This window comes from Fistularia commersonii, chromosome 1 (genome assembly GCF_037954325.1).
Source record: "Fistularia commersonii isolate RoL2024-O1a breed Wild chromosome 1, RoL_Fcom_v1.0, whole genome shotgun sequence".
NCBI classification, from domain to species: Eukaryota; Metazoa; Chordata; class Actinopteri; order Syngnathiformes; family Fistulariidae; genus Fistularia; species Fistularia commersonii.
The window spans coordinates 905,049-927,960 of NC_141284.1; the positions used below are offsets into that span (position 1 = coordinate 905,049).

Sequence of the window (22,912 nt, forward strand, 5' to 3'; positions counted from 1 at the left end):
GAAGACAGGAGCTGGAGGTGGCAGAGATGAAGATGCCGAGCTTCTCTTTGGGAGCGACCAGGATGCAGAGGATCAGGGATGAGTCCATCAGAGGAACAGCATGTTAGATGTTTTGGACATAAAGTCAGAGAAGCCAGACTGAGATGGTTGGTTGATGGACGGAGGGACAACGAATACATTGCTAGATGGATCCGGAGGAGCCTCTGGCTGTGACGCAGAGGCGTCGCCACCACGCCGCCCTCCATCAATATCAGTTGATCCTTTGACGCTTTCGGCCGTCAGGAAGCATTCGTCAGAAGGACAGGAACAAAAAGGACTGACGTGGTGGATGATGTAGGACCCCCGCCCCCAAACCCTCAACCCCCCGTTTTTTTCCGGTGGCTGTCTCTGCAGCTACAGCCGGCCAATTAAAATAGTTTCTCCGAGCTGTCTGGAATTAATTACGAGAGATTCTTTGGCGTCGGTATCCGGATCAAACGGCAGGAAACCGACCGGAGCGCCACTTTATCGTCGCTGACGTATTTTTTTAATATCACCGCATGCGTTTGTGTGTTTTTGTCATCAAGTTGTTTTGGTTTTTCGGGGCCCCCGCCTCCTCCCGCCGAGGCCTAGCGGGCCATTGTGGGAGCCGCGGCTGAAAGGCGAGCAGACAAAGCCGGCTTGTTTGGCTCCGCTTGAAGCCGAAGAGGAGGAGGAGGAGGAGGAGGCGGGGGAACCCGAAGGAGGAAGAGGAGGAGGGCGGGTGGAGGGAGAAAGGTGGGAGCAAGGAAAGCTGGAGGGGTGATGCAGAGGAAAAGTAGGAGGGGACCCAGTTTTCCATCTCCTCGCCACAGGAAATCTGGTTTAAATGCAGCCCCGGAGCCTTTGTGCGAGGAGCCGTGTGTGTGTGTGTGTGTGTTTACAGAAAGTGCGTGAAGATCGTCCAGCAGCATGGTCAGTCGGTGAGTTCGCCAAGAGAGGAATGCAAAAAGTGTGTTTGTTTTGTTTGTCTGCTCTTCCGAGGTGGAGTTCACCGGGTCGGCGCCGCGACGGCAACGTCCAGCTGTCCTCCAACGCCGAGGCAGAAACTGGGATTACGGAACGCCGTTTCGTCCGGTTTAACTTCTGAAGACACGTTTGATAGGAGTTTGGAGAAAAGCTTGCGAGAACGACTCTTCCTCAAAGAGGAGATCCACATCTTTTTCCACAGCGGGAGTTCAGATTCCCCGCGAGGAGAGTCGACGTTTTCAAAATATAAAAAAGGGTCGAACAGAGTTTACAACTCCCGGATACCAGATGGACATCTAAAGTTTGTAATGGCAGCAAGTGGTTACTTTGAGAAGATAAAATAGGCGTTAATATTATTACGGCTATATGAGGGAACGTGTTTAAAGAGTCCGTTTATGTTGGGCATGTTCTTATTTTCCTACATAGTAGTTGTAGCGTACAGCGGTGCAGCGGTGAGCAGGCTGGTTGGAGTTCCACAGGAGCTCTTTCTCTGCAGAGTCTCCATGTTCCCCTTTGGCTGCGAGGGGTTCCTCAAGGTTCTCCGGGTTCCTCCCACATACAGGAGACCCTCACTTGTCCAGATGTGCGAATGAACCGGAATGGGCGCTTCCTGTGTTAGCATAGTCTTTAGTTTTAGCATGAAATGTACCTGCTCCCACCGGTGGCCACCAGGAGGTCTGAGTGAATGAGGACACGCGTGAGGTGGAGGAAACCTGAACATGGTGTTCTCTGAGGAGGTTTCAAGGTCTGGGTTGGTTCTTGTCCAGAGTGGAGCATCCTGCCAGCGGCTACAGGAGGATCTTTGAGACGGCGGAGGAGCTGAACGAGCCGATACCTGCCAAGATCAGCGGTAGGTAACGCACACGAGACCACATCCATGGCGTCTGAATCCAAAACGGCAAACTCGGGACTCCGACCGGTTGTGTCCGTCCTCCTGCGCCGGCAGGTGTTTTCCCTCCGTGGCTCGGCGGCAGCCTCCTCAGGATGGGACCGGGGCTGTTCGAGGTCGGGGACGAGCCGTTCCACCACCTGTTTGACGGACAGGCTCTGATCCACAAGTTTGACCTGAAGAACGGTCAGGTGACCTACTACAGGAAGTAAGCATGGCGTACTTTGGAAGGAGGGGATTCCCTTCACCAGATGCTAACCTTTAGCTTAGCACAATGAGGAGTCGCTCGATCGCCGTCCCGATCCAGCGAGTGTTGTTCTTCAGGACTAGAAAACAACCACTGCGTGTGTGTGTGTGTGTGTGTGTGTGCGTGGACTCCACGCTCAGGTTCATCAAGACGGACGCGTACGTCCGTGCCATGACGGAGAACCGGGTGGTCATCACCGAGTTCGGCACGGCCGCGTATCCGGACCCCTGCAAGAACATCTTCTCCAGGTGACACCGACCGGCGAGTCAGCTTGGCGGTGGAACTCCTTCCGGCCGGTTATCATATCAGTGTTGACGCTTCCAAGAGGAGGTATCTTCTGTGAGCTGACCGGCACCTCCGCTCGCTCGTCCACGTAGATTCTTCACGTACTTCAGGGGCATCGAGGTGACCGATAACTGCTTGGTGAACGTCTATCCGATGGGCGAGGACTTCTACGCCGTCACCGAGACCAACTACATCACCAAGGTGGACCCTGACACGCTGGAGACTTTAGAGAAGGTCAGCCAGAGGTTCCTCCAACGAGCCAGCTTCTCCGTCCCAATCTGTTGCGTAAACGTTGTCAGAGTTTGGTCTTGAAATGTTTGGTTTGAGGATTCCAATATCAGATTTCTGACTTTGGGGAGGCTACATTAGCCATTGATGCAGACAGCAGACGCGTTATTATTATTATTGTTATTATTGATGACAATGAGGACCTGGCCGGTATGTTGCAGTAATGACGATGGACCGGAGTATCTTAGCGTGACAGGGGTGTGGATTTGTATCCATATTTTTTAAAAAATGAACCTCCACATTTTTATCTTCAGGTGGACCTGTGCAAGTACCTGTCGGTGAACGGCGTGACGGCCCACCCCCACGCCGAAGACGACGGCACGGTCTACAACATCGGCAACTGCTTCGGCAAGAACATGAGCCTGGCTTACAACATCGTCAGGATTCCTCCACCGCAAGGAGGTGAGGTTTACGGACGGCGGGGTTCTGAGGACTTGGATAAAACTCCCGGCTTCTGATTTAATCCGTCTGTTTGTTTCCAGACGAGACGAACCCCCTGGAGAAATCGCAGGTGGTTGTTCAGCTCCCCAGCAGCGAGAGGTTAAAGCCCTCCTACATCCACAGGTATGGAGGTCTCGGCCAACGCTCTCATCTTCTGACAGAATATTCACCTGTGTGAGAAATCACCTCGACGCAGCGGCAATAAAAGCCAAAACATGGAGACAGAGCGCTAATCCAGAAGCTGCTTCTTGGGTCTCTTTTCTGGAACGCGTCGTCAATCACTGCTCCAAATGTTAACTGGTCGGAAGATAGTTTTAACCTGTTTTGGTCCATTTTGAAAACAGCTGAAAACAGCCTGAAAGTTCCACCTTAGCTCAGACAATAACAAATCCTCTCATTTTGCCTGGAAATGCTAAAAATCGTGGCTTGTGCTTCTCTTTCTCCCGTCCGTCTGTCCCCGCTGGTCTCTGCGTAGCTTCGGCCTGACAGACAACTATTTTGTGTTTGTGGAGCAGCCGGTGAAGATCAACCTGCTCAAGTTCCTGTCGGCGTGGAGCATCAGGGGCGCCTCTTACATGGACTGCTTTGAATCCAACGAGAGCATGGGGGTAGGAGAGCGTGACCTATCCCACGCCCGGCGCTTTTTACAAATCACATGATTTGATTTTAGACCGCTTCCGGCCTTAAATTGAGCTTCCTTCCATGAAAAGGCTTTGTTTTAGAGTTTGGAGCTTCAGAGCGCCATCAGTAAGCAGTTGCAGATGTATGTGTGTGTGTGTGTGTGTACGACTCCTCAGATGTGTGTTTTTGTAGACCTGGTTCCATCTGGCCACTAAAGAGCCGGCGGTTTATTTGAGCGACCACAAGTTCAGAACATCAGCCTTCAATGTCTTCCATCACATCAACGCCTACGAAGACGAGGGATTCATTGTCGTTGACCTGTGTGTGTGGAAAGGGTGAGCGTGACGATGCTGTATGAGTCCGCCGGAGCCTCCTCAGGCTGACGTCCGTGTGTGTGTGTGTGTGTGTGTGTGTGTGTGTGTGTGTGTGCCCGCAGTCACGACTTTGTGTATAACTACCTGTACCTGGCCAACCTGAGGGGGAACTGGGAGGAGGTGAAGAAGGCGGCTATGAGAGCGCCGCAGCCCGAGGTCCGGCGGTACGTCCTGCCGCTGGACACACACACGGTGAGAAACTGATGAGCCGCCGCTTTTTTCTCTTTTCAAGTCACTTCAGAAGCTCATCCACTCACTGTGAGAAGGTGTCCATGGTGTGTGTTTAGGAGGAACAGGGGAAGAACCTGGTGTCTCTTTCCTACACCACAGCAACCGCTGTTCTTCACAGCGACGGGACCATTTGGTTGGAACCTGAGGTTCTCTTTTCTGCACCAAGACAAGGTGACACACACACACACACACACACACACACACATATTATTTTTCTATGCATCATACATGAAGATGGACACTCCATTTATAAATAGTGACCTAAAACACTTTCCTCTGCAAAATGTGGGTAGTTTAATTTCTGATGTTATTTCTCTGCCTGATTGAGAACCTTTTCAAGATTTTTAGACAATTATTGTTCCAAGAATATGTTACCGTTCCCGTTTTCTTTCCGTTTGCTAAAAAATCAATGCATATTGGGTTTTTCCCCTCAGTTGCATGGCATGTGTGTTTTGGTGCTCACCGTGCACTTCCTATTGTAGCCGCTGGTAGCGCCAGTCAGCAGGCTGGAAAGAGGTTGAAGATGCTGAGCTGAGGTGTTTAAAAAGACCTACCAAGTATTCCTTGTTCGCAAATCGCATTTCCATTCATATTAAACCCAGGAAAACCTTATTTTTAAGCAAAAGTAGCTCTATCATCGGTTTGATTGACTTGACCAAAGAAGCGAGCGCCAGGAAAGCTCTAGATTTCACAACCACACTGCTAGTGCTCCTTGTGGTTGTTTAGATAAAGCTTGAGCACGACTGACTAAATGCGAGTGAAACTTAAAATCCCCAAAAAAGAAATTATAAACAGTGGAAAAACTGCAACTTCTATGTAAGCGCGTTGCTTACGTCGCCGCCTTAATTGGATTGCTAATGCTAATGCTAGCCGCTGCCGTTTTAATGCAGTATTTCTTCCTACTCCACTTGTCCGAATGCAATTTCCTAGAGTTTACTTGTGTTTTATCTGTATTTTATATCTTTTTGTCTCTCGCCACCCCCCGAAAGCCTTAGAATTTCCACAAATTAACTACCCCCGGTGCCGCGGGAAGAGGTATTCCTTCGTCTACGGCCTTGGACTGAACCATTTCATCCCGGACAGGGTAGGGGAGCCTCCATTTTTAATAATCAATATAATGACATTAAAAATGAACAAAACTCCCAGCGGTACCTGCCGGGTTGACCCTAGCGGCTTTTCCGTTCGCCGTCTGACCGCCGGGCAGATCGTCAAGCTGGACGTGGAGCGTAAGAAGACGTGGGTGTGGCAGGAGGAGGAGTGCTACCCCTCGGAGCCGCTGTTCGTAGCCGCGCCGGAAGCCTCGCGAGAAGACGACGGTACGAGACCCGGAAGTGACGTCACTCCCCGCAACCCTTGCACAAGATAAGATAAGATAAGATAAGATAAGATAAGATAAGAACAACTTTGTGCCAGAGTTACAGAAAATATAACAGTAATAAATAATAAAAAGAAAAAGGCAGAATTAGAAATAATAATAAATTATAAACTATAAAGTGTCTCAGTGAAACTATACGTGTCTTAGTAACAAGTGAGGTAAGGAGTGCACAATAGTATGATAAAAGGAAAAATTGTAGTGTAGCTGTTATGAAATGAAATATTGCACAGTTCTGAATATTGCACAGTGAAATTAAATATTGCACAGTTTTGTTTTGTTTTTTTTAGGTTAAAGATAGGTTTTTATGGCTGCCGGCGGGTGAATGGAGAGGAATTAAAAAGTCTGATCGCCTCAGGGAGGAAAGACCTCCTGTGGCGTTCAGTGGAGCTCCTTGGTGGTATCAGTCTACGGCTGAAAGAGCTCTGACAGGACGTCGGTGTGGCATGCAGGGGGTGATGGACATTGTCCATGATGCTGAGGAGCTTCCTCAGCATCCTCCTCTCTGACACCTGCACAACAGACTCCAGCTCCACACCCAGGACAGATGCAGCTCTCCTGATGAGCTTGTTGAGTCAACAACAATAAAGAGACACCCTGAAATTATCATGATATATTATCATATAGCAAAGTCACACGGTGAAAGGTTTGACTTCTCTGTGGACTATCATAGTGATACATCTGGAGAGGTGGAGGTGTGAAGGAAGGTGAGAAAATTCACATGTGAATGAGAGGAACCCAAGTGGAATGGTGGGGCTACAGGTGGTGGAGGAGCAGAAGAGGTGGAGATGTTTGTGCAGGCAGGTTGGAACGGGTGGAGGAAAGTGTCACAGGTGATAGAAGATCGAGGTGAAAGCAGCCGTGATGTCTGGTGTGGAGACACTGAGGAGAAGACAGGAGGCAGGGATGAAGATGTGGAGGTTCTCTTTGGTAGTGAGGAGGACTTAAGTTGGACTGAGATGGTTTGGACATGACAGAGGAGGGACGTTGAAGAACTGCCAAGCAGGAGGACTAGAGGTAGACCAGTAAGAAGATCTATGGCTGGAGGGAAAGAGGACAGGAAGTTAGCAGGTGGGAGAAAAGAAGCTGCGGCGGAGATGATACGATTTCAAGGTCATTTCTTTTTAATCACAGCTTACTCTTCAGAACTAGATCTTCTGGAAGTGATTGGTTGTGTTCCTGGTCCGCGCTGCAGGCGTGCTGCTGAGCGTGGTGGTGAAGCCCGGGGAGGAGAGGCCGAGCTTCCTGCTGGTGCTGGACGCGACCACCTTGACGGAGCTGGCCCGGGCCGAGGTGGACGCCATCATCCCCGTGACCCTCCACGGCACCTACAAGCCCTGACGCCGTTAGCATTAGCTGGTCTCTCACACCTTCTGCCCTGACAGCCCAGTAGATCTCAAGCTAGATATCAAGAGGTGACGGTGCTATTTTCACCAAAGCAGCCGCTGAAGTGCATCCACGTGTCAACTCCCTTGAACATCCGGGAACGGACGACGGCTCGTTTGTAGTTTTCTTGGCTTCTCTGAGGAGCCAGAAGAGCTTCTGTGAAAACGGCCTCCGCTGGGAAAAACCATCCCAAATCAGAAACGAGTGTAAAGACATTACGGCAGATTTGGTTCCATCTCAGCTCATTTACGGCGGTTTCTTTTCAGACCAGAGCTGATAAGTGCAGCTCATTTTCCAGTATTTTATTTTTCAAATTACGCATCTCATCTGTACTTCAAAGGCTTGTCTCACTTCCATTATTCTGACAGCAATTACCGCGTAATAAATCATCTTCGCGAACGGCGTCTTTTAAGATCTCATCTGTTTTCTTCAAGAGAAGATGGAACTGTCGAATAATGAGCCACCGCCAGTGTGTCTGACGAGAACCCAACAGTTACACACATCACAAAACAAACACCGCTAAACTTCAAAAAGCATGTATTTCCACGCCTACACTTAAATTAAAACATGACAGATTTTTTTTTTGCATCTCAAACATCACGTTGAATGTTTTTTTGGAAAAAAGTCACATAAAACATTTGCCGTTTTGGACGGAAAAGTGCTGAGGACGGTGTCGTTCCAGGAACCCCCAGAGGAACATTTTCATTTTGCATTTTTACAGGCAGTAAAAGACCAGTAAAGTTGTCGCAAGAAATCAGCTGAGCGACGATAGTTTTTAAAAATGGCGCTCCGCAAGAAGTACCTGGCCATGGGCGAGGCTTATGGGTTCCTGGAAGACCCTGCATCGGTGTAGGAGCTGACATGGTTCTACAAACCGAAGGTTCCTCTGCCGTCCCAGTGCACCGAGAATCGGGGTTGTTCCTGAAACGGTTCTCGGAGCTGCAAAAAGACAGGGAGTTTCTGTGTTTGTGATGTTAGAACAAGGAACCCGAAGGCGGCACGGCTCGCTGGCCATCCATTCCTCTATCCCACAGCTGTCGGGGTGGAGAACCCTTCCAGAAGGTCATGGTCCAGTCTGTAGAGAGCAGCCGAGCTCGGGGTCCGGGAGAGGAGATGCAGGAGGCAAGAAGTGGGTCAACTGGATTCTTCCCACGCTGACATTTAACGCTCGACGGGTTCTCGTTCGGAAACCGCGCAGCGCACAAATTGTCGTCTGTACACGGCAATGAGGATGAACGGTTGTGTGTCTTCACATGGTGTCGATGAGTGAATCGTTGTTTGTCTCTCCATGAGAGGGGGAACGGTTGTGTGTGTTTGAGGCCTTGTGATTGACAGGTGATCGGTACAAGTTAAACCCCGCCTCGGACGAAAACTCCGCAATGAATGAAATTATGTTAAAAGAAAAAATATTGACAAATATATACATATATATATATATATATACAGGACTGTCTCAGAAAATTAGAGTATTGTGATAAAGTTCAAAAATGTCATACATTCTGGATTCATTACAAATCAACTGAAATATGGCAAGCCTTTTATTGTTTTAACATTGCTGATTATGGCTTGCATCTTAATAAAACTCAAAAATCCTATCTCAAAATATAAGAATAGCATGAAAAGTAATTGTTTTTTTTTTTAATTGCATTACAGAAGATAAAGAACTTTATAACAATATTCTAATATTCTGAGACAGTCCTGTATATGTATACATATATAAAACAATGATTAGTTATTTTCTTGCTAAAAGCTCCTGGTGAGTATGTTTCCAGTACGATATGTGGAAAAGAAGGCTTTGGCCACTAAAACTGACCGGACTGAAACATCAGTTTTTTGGAGCTGAGTCTGTCTGAGCCTCGCAGAAGGTCGAGGTCGGATCTTCTTGCAGGGAATCAGCATCTGCATCTCTGGGCTGACGTGGACGCTTTTCCTCCCGTCAAACGCGCAGGAGCGTCCCTGTAGGATTCTCCGTGGACAGCTGGTACCGCTGCTGCGTGATGATGTCCAGGCAGTCTGCGATGACCTGCGGGAAGAGGGTGAGGAGCGTCGCCGGTGGACGAGAAGCAAAACAAAAGATGGCCTTTTTCTTTTTTTTACCTTCCTGGTGTTCTGAGGCAGGATGACCCCGTCGTCCCAGAGACGGCCGGAGGAGAAGAAAGCGGAGCTCTCCTCCTTCAATTTCCTGTTCAGGTCTTCCTCGTCGACGCCGTCGTGGCGGCGCAGGGAGTCGGCGTGGCCCGCGGCGGCCAAGGACACTCTGGCGTTGGGCCACAGGAAGAGGAAATTGGGGTCGAAGGAGCGTCCGCACTGGCGTCCACCAGGAAACAAGACACATGTCGTTCACCGTGGCGGTTTTCCCCCTCCGCCGTGGAAACAGCGATGTCTTACCATGGCGTAGCTGTCGGCGCCGTGGCAACCGCCGATCACCACGGTGATTTTGGCGACGGAGGCGCACGCCACCGCCGCCATCATGGAGCCCTGGGCCTTCAGCCGGTTGCTGTGTTTCTCTGCCTGAGAGACGGGGAAAAGCACAGAGTGGTGAGAAGGAGGCGATCGGAGCTCGCGGTTGGGAGTCGCCGTTTCAGCCCCGCGTCCACGTCGACCGCGGCGTACCTGGGCGGCGGAGAGGGTGGGCGGGGCTCCGGGGGACGTGTTCTGGAGGAAGAGGAGGGGGACGTCCCTCTGGTCACACAGCTGGACAAAATGGCCGCCCTTCAGAGACGCCTCGTACGACAGCTCGCCGTTGTTGGCTACGATGCCGACCAGGTGACTGGAGCCACGCAGGAGCACAGAGAACACCGGTCGGTCGGAACCCGAAGAGCAGGGGTGTCAAACGTACGGCCCGCGGGCCGGGACCGGACCGCAAGGGGGTTCGGCCGGGCCCGCAGGATAATTTGAAAGTGAAAAAATGCATAAAAGACAAGGATTTAATTTCTTTAATTAAATGCAATTCAAGAATTTTCCGCTTGGGGCGCACTATTTTGGTCAGAGTAGAGGACAGTCTACATCACCGAGACGGACCAATCGGCAGACGTTATCAATGTACCGCCTGCTGCTTGTTATGACTTTTTTTTTACCCTGTTCTCCACCTCCCCGCCACGCCCACACTAGCCAAAATATTGTTATCAAAACAGAGAAAAGTAGTTAAAGAGTGTAGAATTTTCAAAGAAAAATGGACTACGTCCGGTTTATTTACGGAGATGCACGGGAAACCTTTGTGTTTAGCGTGTTTGCAACAAGTTTTGGTATTTAAAGAATATAATATTTGGCGCCACTACGAGACTCAGAGTGAAAAATATGACAGCTTGCAAAGAAACTGAGAAGAGATAAGATCAACCAATCACTGGCAGGTCTGAGGAAACAGCGTCCACTTTCACCCAGAGCTGAGAAATCAGTGCAGCAGCGGTAAAAGCCAGCGAGCTGATTGCTAGCGAAAATGTGCAATTTAATGTCAGTCACCAGCTTCACTACTAAAGAGTATGTTGGAATTCTACTGTTCATGCAACTCCATACATTTTCAGTATGTGTTGTATGTGTTTGCATGTTTCATGGATGAAGTTTACACATTTACAGGACAGGTAAATACTTTCTTCTTTACACATTTAATAGCACTCTTTTTAGTTTGTAAGGTGTAGGCGGGGATTCAATTCAGATTTTATATGCACATGTGTAAATGGTTTAAAAATCCCTTTCTTTATATGTCTCATTTCATCTTAAAGTGCATTACTATATTTTTCAATATCAATTACTTGTTAAAGTTTTGTGCCTTTGTACGATCAGAGGGATCTCATGATCACATGATTGCAATTCATACATGTGAATGATAGAAGTAAATTTCACTTTTGTCTAAGAAAATATGAGGTGTTTCATGAAATGTTTTGTAAAAGGATTGTTCATCAAATTCCAAGATTATCCAACATCCTTGTACTTCTTTACACCAAAACAGAGGAAAGACATGATATTTTGGTTATTTATTGCTATTATTTTAATGGTCCGGCCCACTTGACATCTACGTAGGCCATATGTGGCGCCATGAGAAATGGGTTTGACACCCCTGCCATAAAGCGACCGATCGGCCAGGACGTAGAAGACCGTGACTTGTATTTTAACATCTCCCGCCGTCCGGAGGTGCTACCATCCGTGCTACCACAACCTCACTACTTCATTCGCTCACGTCGTGCCCCGACTCCGTTGTCTATTTTCATCCTTGTCGGTGTCACTCCATTCACATCCTGTTTATTTTTGTCATTGCGATTGTCACGGTTTCTGTTCTTATCCTAGTTGTTCTGGATGTCTTTCGCGATCTTCTAATTGTCTATTTATATTTATGCCCACATTTATTGACGCTGTAACTGTTATGACAAAAGACTTTCCCCCATGGGGATCAATAAAGTTTATCACTGCTGGTACGGCGGTGGGAAAACACAGAATCCTCAGCCAATTCCGATTTGACGAATCCGCCCACAGCAGCCCAGCGGCGCTCTTCACCCAAACACATCACAGCTTTTCTTCAAGCTCATTCATTCATTCCTCATCTAGACAGCTTATCCTGCACTTCGGGGTTGGGGGTTAAATCCCCGCTGTGATTGGCCGAGCGTCGTACGATCGTTCACCCTGTCCTGCGTCTGATGTTGGATCGTGGGTGGAAACCTGGAGTCTCCGCACGCTGACCGCTGCGCCGCCACACTGTTAACTACAACCTTCTTGTCGTTAAACAAGACTGGAAGAGGCGATAATCTGATAAAGAGGTTACTGAGGGCGGCGTCTGGTCTCCTGGGGGTCAAAGGTCACCGTGCATAACGCGTGCGTGTACAGCGTGTTTATACCCGTGTATGTTGGCGAAGCCGGTGACCAGCGTGGTTCCGAAGCCGGCCTTGAACTCCTGGAAGCGACTCCCGTCCGTCAGTCGGCTCACCACCTAAACAGAGAGACGGTCGTCAGCGCCGAACACTCGCGACGGGGCTACCGTCGCTGCCGTCGCTGCCGTCGAGCATTCTTCGCCGAGACGATCTACAATCCTGCACCATCTTGGTATCCAGCGTGTAGGTGTAGCTCCGGGGAGCCAGGCCCAGAAGCTCCTCTGGACTGAACAGCGGCTGCTCTTCCACCGCCTCCTCTTCCTCCTCAGGCAGCTGGAAGTTGAGGGTGGAGATGATGTTTCTGGTGTACTCGTACGCCTCCTTTTCGTCCCAGGCGAAGTGATCCACGCAGCCTGAAACCCTGACGCCAAGGCGGAGGTTAAAGGACTTCAGTCTGGTCCAGTTCGGTCATTCGTCCCTTCATTACGTAAACAAGGATTGAAGAATGAACTCGAGTTTTAAAAGAATGGATTGATTATAGGTGATTTAGTGCTTGTGAGGCTCGATTGCCTACATGAGTGAATGAGTGAGTAAGAAGTAGTGACTCTATGACATGTGAGTAACAGTTTGTTAAATGTCTCTACATGGCGTGAATAGTTGTACGTCTCTGTATTATATATGTATAAGTGAGTGGATGGAAAAGCAGCGAGGTGAAGGCAGGGGAGGCAGGAGAGGCCGTGCCTCATTGCCAATCTTGGAAAGAAAAAAAGGTCAAATGAAAAAAAAGGATGAAATGTTTCTATTTATCAGTGATTTGCACTATAAGGGTATTTTTCCAGCTGTTTTTTATACAAAGCATCTGGATTTTCACTTTCACTGTTCAAATACTGCGAAGAGACGTGCGGTGAGGCAGCCGACCGTTGAGCCTCAACGACGGCCGACTGCCGGCATGCTCTGCACTTACAGCGGATCGCTGTCGCTATGAAAGCGTTTGAAGAGGTTCGCCATATGGACTGCATTTCCCATTTGTCAACACCAGTCTGCGTGTTATGAGTTTCTTGTGCTGAGCGAGCAGAAAACGGCTCCCGAGGGCCACTAAGTGAGGCAGGCAGTTCTCCTGCCTCACCGGCCTTGAACCTCACCGCACCTCACGGGTTGTAAGTCACTGTGACATGTGAATGACCGAGTTAATGGCTGTAGGTCTGTATTTGTGGCCCCGGGGTCGACCGGTCCGGCCCCCGGTCACCCCGAGTACAGGCGAAGGAATAAATGAACGGATGAATAAAGCTTGGGAAAGCTTCTTGAGATGTCTTTACATAGAATTTATCAAATAGACCTCTTATATCTAAGAGACCTCTGATGATATCTATGTTAGCCACCATTCTGGTCACGAGCTGGCGAAGAGGGTGAATAGAATAATATTTTCATGACAGTGAACGAAAATAAAAACGACGAGGACGGGTTTCACTTATGGACTCACTCAGCGTGAAGCCTGGCTCCGCCCAGGTCCTCCGGCGTGACCTCCTCCCCGGTGGCGGCCTTGACGAGGGGCGGCCCGCCCAGGAAGATGGTCCCAATCCTGTCAACCATCACCGTCTCCTCCGCCATGGTGGGGATATAAGCCCCGCCCGCCGTGCACGAGCCGCACACCACCGACACCTGAGTGGCCAGAGCAGGAAAACCCTGACGGCGAGAACCACGTGCGGATCAGATGAGCCCAGGAGGATCTGTCATACCTGTGGGATCTTCATGGCGGACATGATGGCCTCGTTGTAGAAGGTCCTTCCTCCCTGGTTCTTGTCAGGGAAGATCTCAGACTGGATGTTTAAACACATTTCAGAGACCTTCAGGACGATCCTCTGTGTGTGTGTGTGTGTGTGTGTGTGTGTGTGTGTGTGAGATGACCTGCAGTGGCAGGAAAGCCCCTCCAGAATCCACGAGGTAAACGCAGGGCAGCCGGTTCTTGATGGCGATTTCCTGCGCTCGCAGCTGCTTCTTCACCGTGATCGGATAGGCCGTGCCGCCTTTCACCGTGGCGTCGTTGGCGATGAAGACGCACCACAGGCCGTTGATCCGGCCGATACCTGACGAGCAAACGCACGCCCGTGTTCGGCGCCTCGTGGGAATCGCACTTGAATTCCCGGCTCGGGTGGGTTCTCACCCGTCAGGCATCCGGCCGAGGGGATGTCGCCGTACGGCAGACCCAAGCCGGCGAACGGCGACAGCTCCAGGAAGTCCTCGTCGTCCAGCAGGCGGCGCAGGCGATCCCTGACCAGCAACTTCCTGTTCCTCTGTGTGTGTCTGGCGATGGCGTTCTCCCCTCCCCCCTTCCTCACCTTGTTACTGAGCTCCACGTACCTGGAAGTTTGGGGTATTTTGCTCTCCGATTTTCTTTGTCTTGCTATTTACCGTGATTTCCGGACGATAAGCCGCGACATTTTTCACATAGACAACGATGCGGCTAATGTGGGTGGGGGACGCTCTTTCATCGTTACACTGCGGCTCCGAGTGACTTGGGAAAATAAATGATAAATATTTGATTGAAGAATATTTCATTTGTGTTAATTCCTTTTTTTTGACTTTTATTTCTGAGTTGGAAGATTATTGAGATCTTGAAATATTAAATGAAATTATATTTATTATTTTTCGCCGCTAAAAATAACGTCACCCTCGCGGAAGCCGGTAAAGTCCCGATTTGCAGATGCTGTGCGCAGAAGTTCAGGAGCAGAAGTCCCATAAACCAGGTAAAATAAGTATTTATGAGGATATTTTGCAACTATTTATTATGTATTGTTTAATGACACAGTGATTTTTTCCCAATTTATTTTCAAAATTCAGGTCAAGGCTCCGCTACACGCTCTGAAAGCCCAAAGCTCAAAATGACTTCATTACATAAATAAAATGTAATTTTCTCTGTAATACTTTGTGAATTTCAGAAGCAACACTCTACACACTTGTTTATACAAAGTGTAAAGGTAATAAAAAGCAATATATACAGCGGTACCTTTATTTTAGACGTCAAAAAGCAATTGCGGCTCCCGGTGTTTTCTTTTCCGAGGAAACCGGGTCCAAATGGCTCTTCGGGTGTTACGGGTTGCCGACCCCTGGACTAGCCGACTAGCCGGTGCGGCTTATATTGAGGTGCGCTCAATAGTCCGGAAATTACGCTAATTCACTAATTAAAACGGGATCGTCGTCCGAGTCGTTTTAAATTAATTTGAAAGGACTAAAAGGACATAAGTGACCCGCGCTGAAGAGCCGCAGAACTCACCTGTGGTGGCAGTCCTTGCTGTTGCGAAGGTTGGCTTCGAAGACGTGCCCGTGGACGGGCCGCAGGGGGAGGTCCAGCACCGGGAAGGCGCCGCCCAGGGATCTCCTCCTCCTGGACGCCGAGCTCAGGCCGCGGACCCGACACGCCGCCCTGCAACACCAGAGGGTTAGGATTAGGGCCCCTCTCCTGACCGACACCCCCGCCCGGAACCACCTCACAGACCCTGAACTGGACCTGGACCAGGGGTCTCGAGGTCTCCCCCCTCCACCTGAGCCGCCATACAGTGGAGAGAATATCAGAAGGACACAGATGTGTGAGTGAGAGGGTGAAGGACTGTATTCCTATATAGGACGCGTATCGTATTTTTCGCACTATGAGGAGCTTTTCAAATTTTCTCACCTTATGTACGAATTCTTGTTGTGCTTACGGACCTCCAACCAGTTTTATGTGGCACATTGTGCTCAAACATCTGTCAAAATGTTTTGGAGCGACTTTGGTAAGCGATTGATTGTGGATTTTTGTGATAGCGGTTCGTACTGCGCTTCAACACAATATTACTGTATATTTGCGTGTATGAGGCACCTGTTAAGGGACAGCTTATGAAGCGGAATATCAGTCACGCAGTAGATGATGGGAATAGAGCAGCCGCCAAGGAAATCAATATTAATGAATCAATGGGACGAAAGCGGAAGATGCAAGAAGATGAAGCGCGCCGAGTAAAGAAGACCAAACAGTTTCCCAGGGAACAAAGCGAGACGAATAAAGTTCAACTAAACTGACTGTTTTGCTTTGCTTTATATGCGGTATGTTATATTGTGCGTTTTATGCATGAAAACAGACCCGTTCATTGATATTGCACTTTATAATGCGGCGCTCCTGATGCTCCGCATGATACGGCAAATGAAAGTTCATGGTTACATGTCTCTAGACTCAAGATTCAAAAGCATTTATTGTCGTCGTTTAAGCAAAAAGAAAAATTTTGTAGGGACTCCCGGCTGAAGGCATCCAAAAGAAAGATGCACAAAAATGATGAATAGATAAAAAGTATGTACACAGCAGAATAAAAACGGGTAAAAATAAGACAGAATCGGATAAGATAAAATAGACTTTATTGATCCGACAACGGGGAAAGTCAATTGTCGCAGCAGCATTATAAATAGAGCAAATAGTAGGAGTAGAAAAAATATATAAAGAACAGAAAAAAAACAAAAAACAAAAAACACAAAACGTGAAAATATGAGATAACAGAAGAAATGCCCTGTGAATGGAGATAGTGAAAAATAGGGATGGAGTTAGTTGGGTGGTGGAAAAAGAAAAGAGCATTTTGGGACTCTTGTGAGCAGCATTGTGCTTGATGCAGAAAAAATGTTAAGTGCTTATAGTGTTGAAGAGTGAAAATAGATGGTGGCAGTTTAGAAATAGACAATAGCAGCAGGAAATATACATATTTGTCTGATGGGAATGAGAGTTGCATGTCTCTATGTGACGTGTGAATGGCAGGGTGAACATACCAGTGCTGTCCCTCCTCTCTGGCCTTTCTGAGCGTCCATGATGGCGCCTGGTTGTATGAAGGCACAAACGTAGAACACACTTTTCCTCCACTGCACACACTCCTTTGGAAGACAGAAGAAGAAGTCTTTGAACCTGCCCACTGGACGTGGTACTCTACCACTCCTGGTGCATCACCGCCCACTGGTGGGACGTAGAGGAACTACTTAAAGAGCTATCATGATCCAAATCTTACAAGAAATGAAAATACTTTAACCGGAAGACGATCGACATGGGAAATAAACTCCACGATTTAGATTTTTTTTAAATTTACATTGTTTGACTGCAGAAGTCAGCATCTGTGAGCAGCAGTATGGTGTCATGCCTAGAAAGAGTACCAACGGTGCAGTATTTCCCTTGAAAGACTACTGCGTATGCCATATTTGCTTGAGCGAGTACTACTGGTACTCTGCTGGTATGCTGCTGGTAGAAAAGTACAGAGAAGGTCAGAGGGAGCTGCAGTGTGCTTTTGCAGACCTAGAAAAAGCATGCGACAGGATGCCAGGAGAGGAACTATGGTTTCATGAGGAAGTCTGGAGTAGCAAAGAAGTATGGTGGACTGGTGCAGGACATGTATGCCAGATGTGAGACAGTGCTTTAGGAGTGACCGAGGAGTTCTAGGTGGAAGTGAGACGACTTGGGGGATCAGCATGGAGACTTTTTTTGTTTGCAGTGGTGATGGAACCTCTGTGGACTATGATAATGTTTGCAGATGACATTGTGATGTGTCATGGGAGCAGGGAGCAGATAGGGGAACATCTACAAAGGTGGAGATGTGACCTGGGGAGGAGGTGAGCAAGGCAGAATACGTGTGTGAATGAGAGGGAAACGGTGAAAGGGGGGAGGCAACAAGGAGTGGAGATGAAGAAGTCCAGAGCAACGGACGGGGTGGAGAAGAGGTGGAGAAACACAGTTGGAGAAAATTGTCAGGGGTGATAGAGGCATATGAAAGGAAAGAAGAGAGAGGTGAGAACGACCATGCTGTCTTTTTTGGAGACACTGAGGAGAAGACAGGAGGCAGCAGAGGTGAAGATATGGAGGTTCCTCTTTGGGAGCGAGGAGAACGGAGAGGATCGGGAAGGAATCCATCAGCGGGACGGCACATGTTAGATGTCCTGGAGATACAGTCATACTAAGATGGTCTGGACATGGACAGATATGGGTAGAAGGATGCTGAGGTTGAAACTGCTGGGCAGGAGATCTAGAGGGAGATTTATGGATGGAGGGAAAGAGGACATGGCGGTAGCTGGTGTGAGAGGAGAAGGTTAGATGGAGGAGGTGATTCTCTACGGCGACTCCTGGAGGAGCAGCCGAGAGAAAAGGAAGAAGAGCATGAGTTGACGCATCCCCTGTTTTTTCAATAATTGTCTTTTAAATAAGTTTATTATTATGTACTACACGTTTGAACTTGGATTTCTCAATCCCAGCAGATTATTATTTGGACATTTCAATCCGGGTACCTGAAGACACAACTTCCGGAACTCAATAATCACGTGACCCAAACACGCTCACCTGAAATGCTATCCATTAGCTCCGGCTACATGTGGTTATAGGTTACAAGCTACAAAGTACATTGACGACATCCGGCGACTCTTTTGTCTCAAAAAACATTACAAAACGCGCATGTTATCTTGTTTAAATGGCGCGTTTCGCGGTGATTTATTATTAAAAGAGAGTAGCGGCTAGAAGTGTCATCCAGTTTCTCATAAAGAGGGAAAAGTGTGTCAAAGGTCGTGAAAACCTCGGCGTTCCCTCAGTTTCCGTCGCAAAGATTCAGTGGAAAAAAACAAAATTAAAGTCTCACCTCGCAGCGCAGCGGTACATGTCTGTAAGTACCGTTACACGGTGTTCACGGGTTATTTGTTTGATTTATTTCACAAATAAAATCCCCTCCTAGTTTCGTGAAGGATTCTTCTTCTTCTCTAGCGACGAGCAGCGAGTTGCCCGCTGCTGCCCCCTAGTGGACTGGATGAGGTACTGCGTCTCCTGATGCTGCATCTACAAGGACGGGATTCTTCTTCTGCTTTGGGCTGCTCTCTTCAGGGCTCACCTGCATTAAGCTGACCATCTCCTTCCTTGTCCTCCTTCCCTCCAGACCTCCTCTCTGCTCTTCCTTCTAGACCTCCTGCATGGCAACCCAGCATCCGTCTACACCAAACTCGCGGCCCGCAGGCCAACTGCGGCCGGTGAAACGATAGTATGAGGCCCCCACATTAATAGGAAATGTTAATGTTAGTGCGGCCTGCGCACGTTTCATGTGGATGCTGTATGTGTTAGCGCCACCTCCATGCTAATAGTAAGGTCTGTCTCATTCCGGGGGCCCAGCACCAGCCTGAATACATGTGTAAACCACGGACGTAAACAACCTGCCGCTGTAGCGGCACCGGGGAAGGCAGCAGCGCTGAATACATGTGAAAACCACAGATGTACAACCAGCTGCTGCTGCCCTCACCGGTGCTGCTGAATACACATTAAAACATGCTGGTGTGGCTGTCACCGGACACGGGTGCTCCAAAGCACCGGACCTGACGTTACACAGGTACCAGAACTGTATGTGTTCTGAGGGCTAGGACGAGGGCTAGGACGCTAACGCGGAGCTAACACTATTACATACACACATGCCAGTTGTATGTGTATGTGTCCGTGTTAGCGTTAGCGCCATGCCAGCCACGAGCCGAACTTTTCAAACTTTATTAAACTTTTTGTCTATTTAGTCAGCTAAACCCTGAAACTTCAACATGACAGATACCTAGTGGAATTATATAGATTACACAGCCCAAAACATGTCTGTCTCAAAGCCTGCAGTGAAGAGAAAGGTTGCTGATGAGCACAGACAATTTCAGGAAAAATTAGAAATTCAATATTTCTTTGTGGAGTACAGGGGCACCCCGACGTGTCTTATTTGCACAGAAAAAGCTGCGGCGCACAAGGAATACAATTTGAAACGTCATTATTACACAACTAGACATGCTGAGGACTGTGCAAAATACCAGGTTAAAGAGCTGTTAATACTGTTAATTGAATCTGAATAATAATAATAGATTTCTCTACTCACCAACTATATGTGGTTTCATAAGTCTTTCTTATTTGCTTTAATATTATTATTTTATTCATTTATTACTTATTGATTGATTTATTTTCCTAATTCTTGATTTGTTTATTTATTTCTCCATCTTATTTAGTGTAGAAAAATAAAAAATTAAGATATTTGAGAACAGTAGAGTGTTTTATCAGAGCTTTTCTTGTGGAAAACCTGATGCGGCCCAAGCAGACCCTAGTTCTAGCCGCCCCCGGGTAAATTGAGTTTGAGACCCCTGGTCTGCACAGATCTTCACCCTCCCACACCATCTCAGTGTGAATCGATCTCCAGAACACCTTTCATGTGCTGTCCCTCTGATGAGCTCCTTCCCGATTCTCTCCTTCGTCATCACATCCAAAGAGGAACCTCCACATCTTCATCTCTGCCCCCTGTCTTCTCCTCAGGGTCTCCAAACTAGACAGCATGGTTGTTCTCACCTCCCTCTTCTACAACCCTCCTTTCATATTCTTCTATCAGCCCTGGCAATTTTCTGCGCCCGTTCCAACCTGCTTGGACTCGTGTCTCCACTTCTTCTCCGCCATCTCACAGTGCCATATGCAAACATTATAAGTGTCCACGGGGTTTCCTGTCCAATGTCCAAGGTTTATTAAAACCACGAAAAAGAATCCCAGATCAAACGAATCAACGGATAGATAGTTTTTAGTTTCTAATATTTAAAATGCAACAATTTCCATCTGTAGCTACAGCTGTAGTAATAGATAGTAGCCGCTTGATGGCGCCCGTCGTTAATAGGCAGCACATTTCTACTTTTTCATGATCCTCAAAAAACAACCTGTGGTTGCAATTGACTCATATCATTTTGTTTTATTTCAACATGACATTATCAATATTATACAATACACCATTTTAAGTCAGAAGAAAAACATCCCGGAATTGTTCCGTGTGTTGAAACGCTCTGTGTAATTACATATGGATTACTTCTGTACGTCTTCTGGGTTATTTTTTTTTTGTTCCCTTTGTCACTTCTTTTCTTTTAAACTGTGAAATGAATCGTTGGAAAATCTTGCAGTCGTGTGACATCTTAATACACACAGAAGACACTTATTAAATATTATTTTTATGCGCATACATGAAGAATAGGGATCCATCATTTCACTGTTTGCGTGCAGACACGTTTTCCTTGAGCCAAATTGTTGCTTTGCTTCAAAAACATCTGAAATAACTTGCATGCAATCACAAATTCAGAAAAAAAGTAAAGATTTTTCCTAAATCATCTGCAGAGATTTACCGGTAAATCGATTTGAAAATGTAGAAATTTACATGAACGTTAGGCAAGTGTGCCATCAAATTAAAGTTTGAAAGAAAATGACGAAAAAAAAACGGCTTTAAATCGGATTTCCAAAATTGCGATGTTTCTGGATGGATCTATTTCCAGGTGGACGAAACGGCGGAGGGACACTGCGCCTCGTTTGGGTGTGCTGCGTCTCTGACGCGTCACCGTGATTTTCAAGCTAAAACCTTTTCGAAATATGTCTATATATTTTTATTTTTGAAGAATTATAACTTTTACGTGTTTATTGTCGGGCGATGAGTGCGGGGCCGCCGGGCTCCGGGGCTCCGGGCAGCAGGAGGAGGAGGAGGGCGGGCCCGGAGGAGGCGGAGGCGGAGGCGGGGTCGCTCGGCGGACGGGCAGCCCGGAGGAGTCGAGCCTCAGCGGCAGCGAGGAGAGCCCGGCCAGGGGGAAAACCGCGTCCTATCCCGGGGAACTCAGCAGTGGGAATCCGCGATGAGTTGGGGAACGGAGCTCTGGGTACGTATTAAAACATTCTGACTTTTTATTCCGTGTGAATCTCCGGGGAGTGTGGCGGCGGCCGCCGCGGCTACTTTTATCCCGGGGTTTGATAAGGGTGTCGGGGGGGAGAAAAAGGTGCCGCGTTACCTTGCTAGCTTGCTAATGCTAGCCGACCGGCTGCGTCGCCTGGCGGGGCTGATGCTAAAGCTAAAGCTAAAGCTAATCAGCGGCGCACCTCCGCGGCCGTGACAGCGGCGGAACAATAGGCGCGTCCGCGGCGGCGGGGGCGGCCGGTCGGGTCCACCTGGATCGCTCCGAAAATTCACACACAGGTTGACTTAAATCACCAAAGTGGCGAGTTGGGAAGTTTTATATTCACGTTTTTTTTTTTTTTTTGTGTGCGTTGAGTGTGTCACACCCTGTTTGGCAGGGATACCCGGCGGGGAGCGGGCGGGATCCCGGGCGGATCTCCGCCGCCCCGGTGCCCTAAACCTGAACCCGGGGTCAAACTTCTCAGCCGGTCGTTTTGATCCCCCTTTTTTTATTCCTCCTTGGAACTTCAATGCGGTGCACGTCTTCTGCACCACCAGCATCATCCAGGTCTCCTCCAAACCCCACCAGTCATTCCACCGGCTGGGCTTTGTCCTTCAGCCGGTGTGCAAAACACCCGCCGCCGCCCCCCCAAGCTTCCCCTGCTGCTTCAGGACCTCCTGGGATCCTGGCATCCACCTGAGAGTGTGCCGAGATCCAGCCTGCCTTCTGGGGTGTTGGCCGCCACAAGCTGGTGGAGACACTCAGGCAGCAGCAGCAGCAGAAGCAGCAGCAGCAGCATCCCCTCTGCACACTGTGTGGTGTGTGTGTGTGTGTGTGTGTGTGTGTGTGTTTGTCCTCAGCCCCCCTCCAGATAATGATACTCCTCCGTCTGACCTCACTGGATATTATCTGAGCTTTAAATGTAAGCCAGCTTTTTGCTGGTTCAGCCCCCCGGCACGCAGCACGGTCCTGCAGCCCCACACGGGGGTCAAAGCGTTTTGCCGACTGTTAAAATGTGCAATTTAAAAATGGTTTGCGCAGCGACGCAGAGGTCGGGAAAGGTTTATGGATTTGGGTGCACACACACACCTCACACACATCTGCCTGAGAATGACAGGGTGAGTCCTGTTCCGGAAATGAAAGCGTGTTCTCGGGTTGGGATCAGGAAGGAACGGCTCCTTTGAATGTTGCTCCTGTGTGATTTACTGCACCGAGTGTTTAAGCACACACTCCAGCATGTAGAATTTTTTAAATGTTTCCGAGGCGTCTCTGATGACATTTATCCGGCACTTTTAGTCTATAGGAGGA

The 22,912-nt window shown here is 48.4% G+C and overlaps 3 protein-coding genes across 8 annotated transcripts in view; 2 read left to right on the forward strand and 1 right to left on the reverse strand.

Moving 5' to 3' along the window:
* The first annotated feature begins 468 nt into the window (after positions 1 to 468).
* LOC147236996 (retinal Mueller cells isomerohydrolase-like) lies at positions 469 to 7,520 on the forward strand. 2 transcript variants are annotated; one of them, XM_086174370.1, is made up of 14 exons: positions 469 to 941; positions 1,755 to 1,837; positions 1,934 to 2,084; positions 2,264 to 2,371; positions 2,501 to 2,642; positions 2,951 to 3,098; positions 3,179 to 3,260; positions 3,613 to 3,745; positions 3,951 to 4,093; positions 4,195 to 4,324; positions 4,420 to 4,534; positions 5,359 to 5,447; positions 5,568 to 5,679; positions 6,931 to 7,520. In XM_086174370.1, the coding sequence occupies exons 1-14, from the start codon at positions 931 to 933 to the stop codon at positions 7,074 to 7,076; spliced, it is 1,593 nt and encodes a 530-aa protein (XP_086030496.1). In that variant the 5' UTR covers positions 469 to 930; the 3' UTR covers positions 7,077 to 7,520. The 2 variants fall into 2 exon arrangements, with proteins under 2 accessions (XP_086030496.1, XP_086030415.1); XM_086174289.1 differs by having other exon boundaries at positions 493 to 941; positions 5,353 to 5,447.
* A 121-nt stretch (positions 7,521 to 7,641) lies between these two features.
* On the reverse strand, positions 7,642 to 18,651 carry LOC147236997 (methylcrotonoyl-CoA carboxylase beta chain, mitochondrial). 2 transcript variants are annotated; one of them, XM_086173792.1, is made up of 13 exons: positions 18,544 to 18,651; positions 16,703 to 16,804; positions 15,192 to 15,341; positions 14,082 to 14,278; positions 13,826 to 14,004; positions 13,657 to 13,737; positions 13,401 to 13,579; positions 12,146 to 12,341; positions 11,948 to 12,039; positions 9,735 to 9,891; positions 9,510 to 9,632; positions 9,219 to 9,428; positions 7,642 to 9,144 (listed from the first exon to the last, which is right to left on the reverse strand). In XM_086173792.1, the coding sequence occupies exons 1-13, from the start codon at positions 18,561 to 18,563 to the stop codon at positions 9,058 to 9,060; spliced, it is 1,773 nt and encodes a 590-aa protein (XP_086029918.1). In that variant the 5' UTR covers positions 18,564 to 18,651; the 3' UTR covers positions 7,642 to 9,057. The 2 variants fall into 2 exon arrangements, with proteins under 2 accessions (XP_086029918.1, XP_086029835.1); XM_086173709.1 differs by having other exon boundaries at positions 7,642 to 9,428.
* A 2,790-nt stretch (positions 18,652 to 21,441) lies between these two features.
* The window catches only part of fnbp1l (formin binding protein 1-like), a 37,197-nt gene continuing 35,726 nt past the window's right edge, over positions 21,442 to 22,912 (forward strand). For all 4 annotated transcript variants that reach the window (XM_086174167.1, XM_086174005.1, XM_086173916.1 and 1 more), the window contains exon 1: positions 21,442 to 21,589. In XM_086174167.1, the coding sequence (XP_086030293.1) occupies positions 21,566 to 21,589 (24 nt within the window). In that variant the 5' untranslated portion in view covers positions 21,442 to 21,565. The remainder of the gene's footprint in view (positions 21,590 to 22,912) is intronic.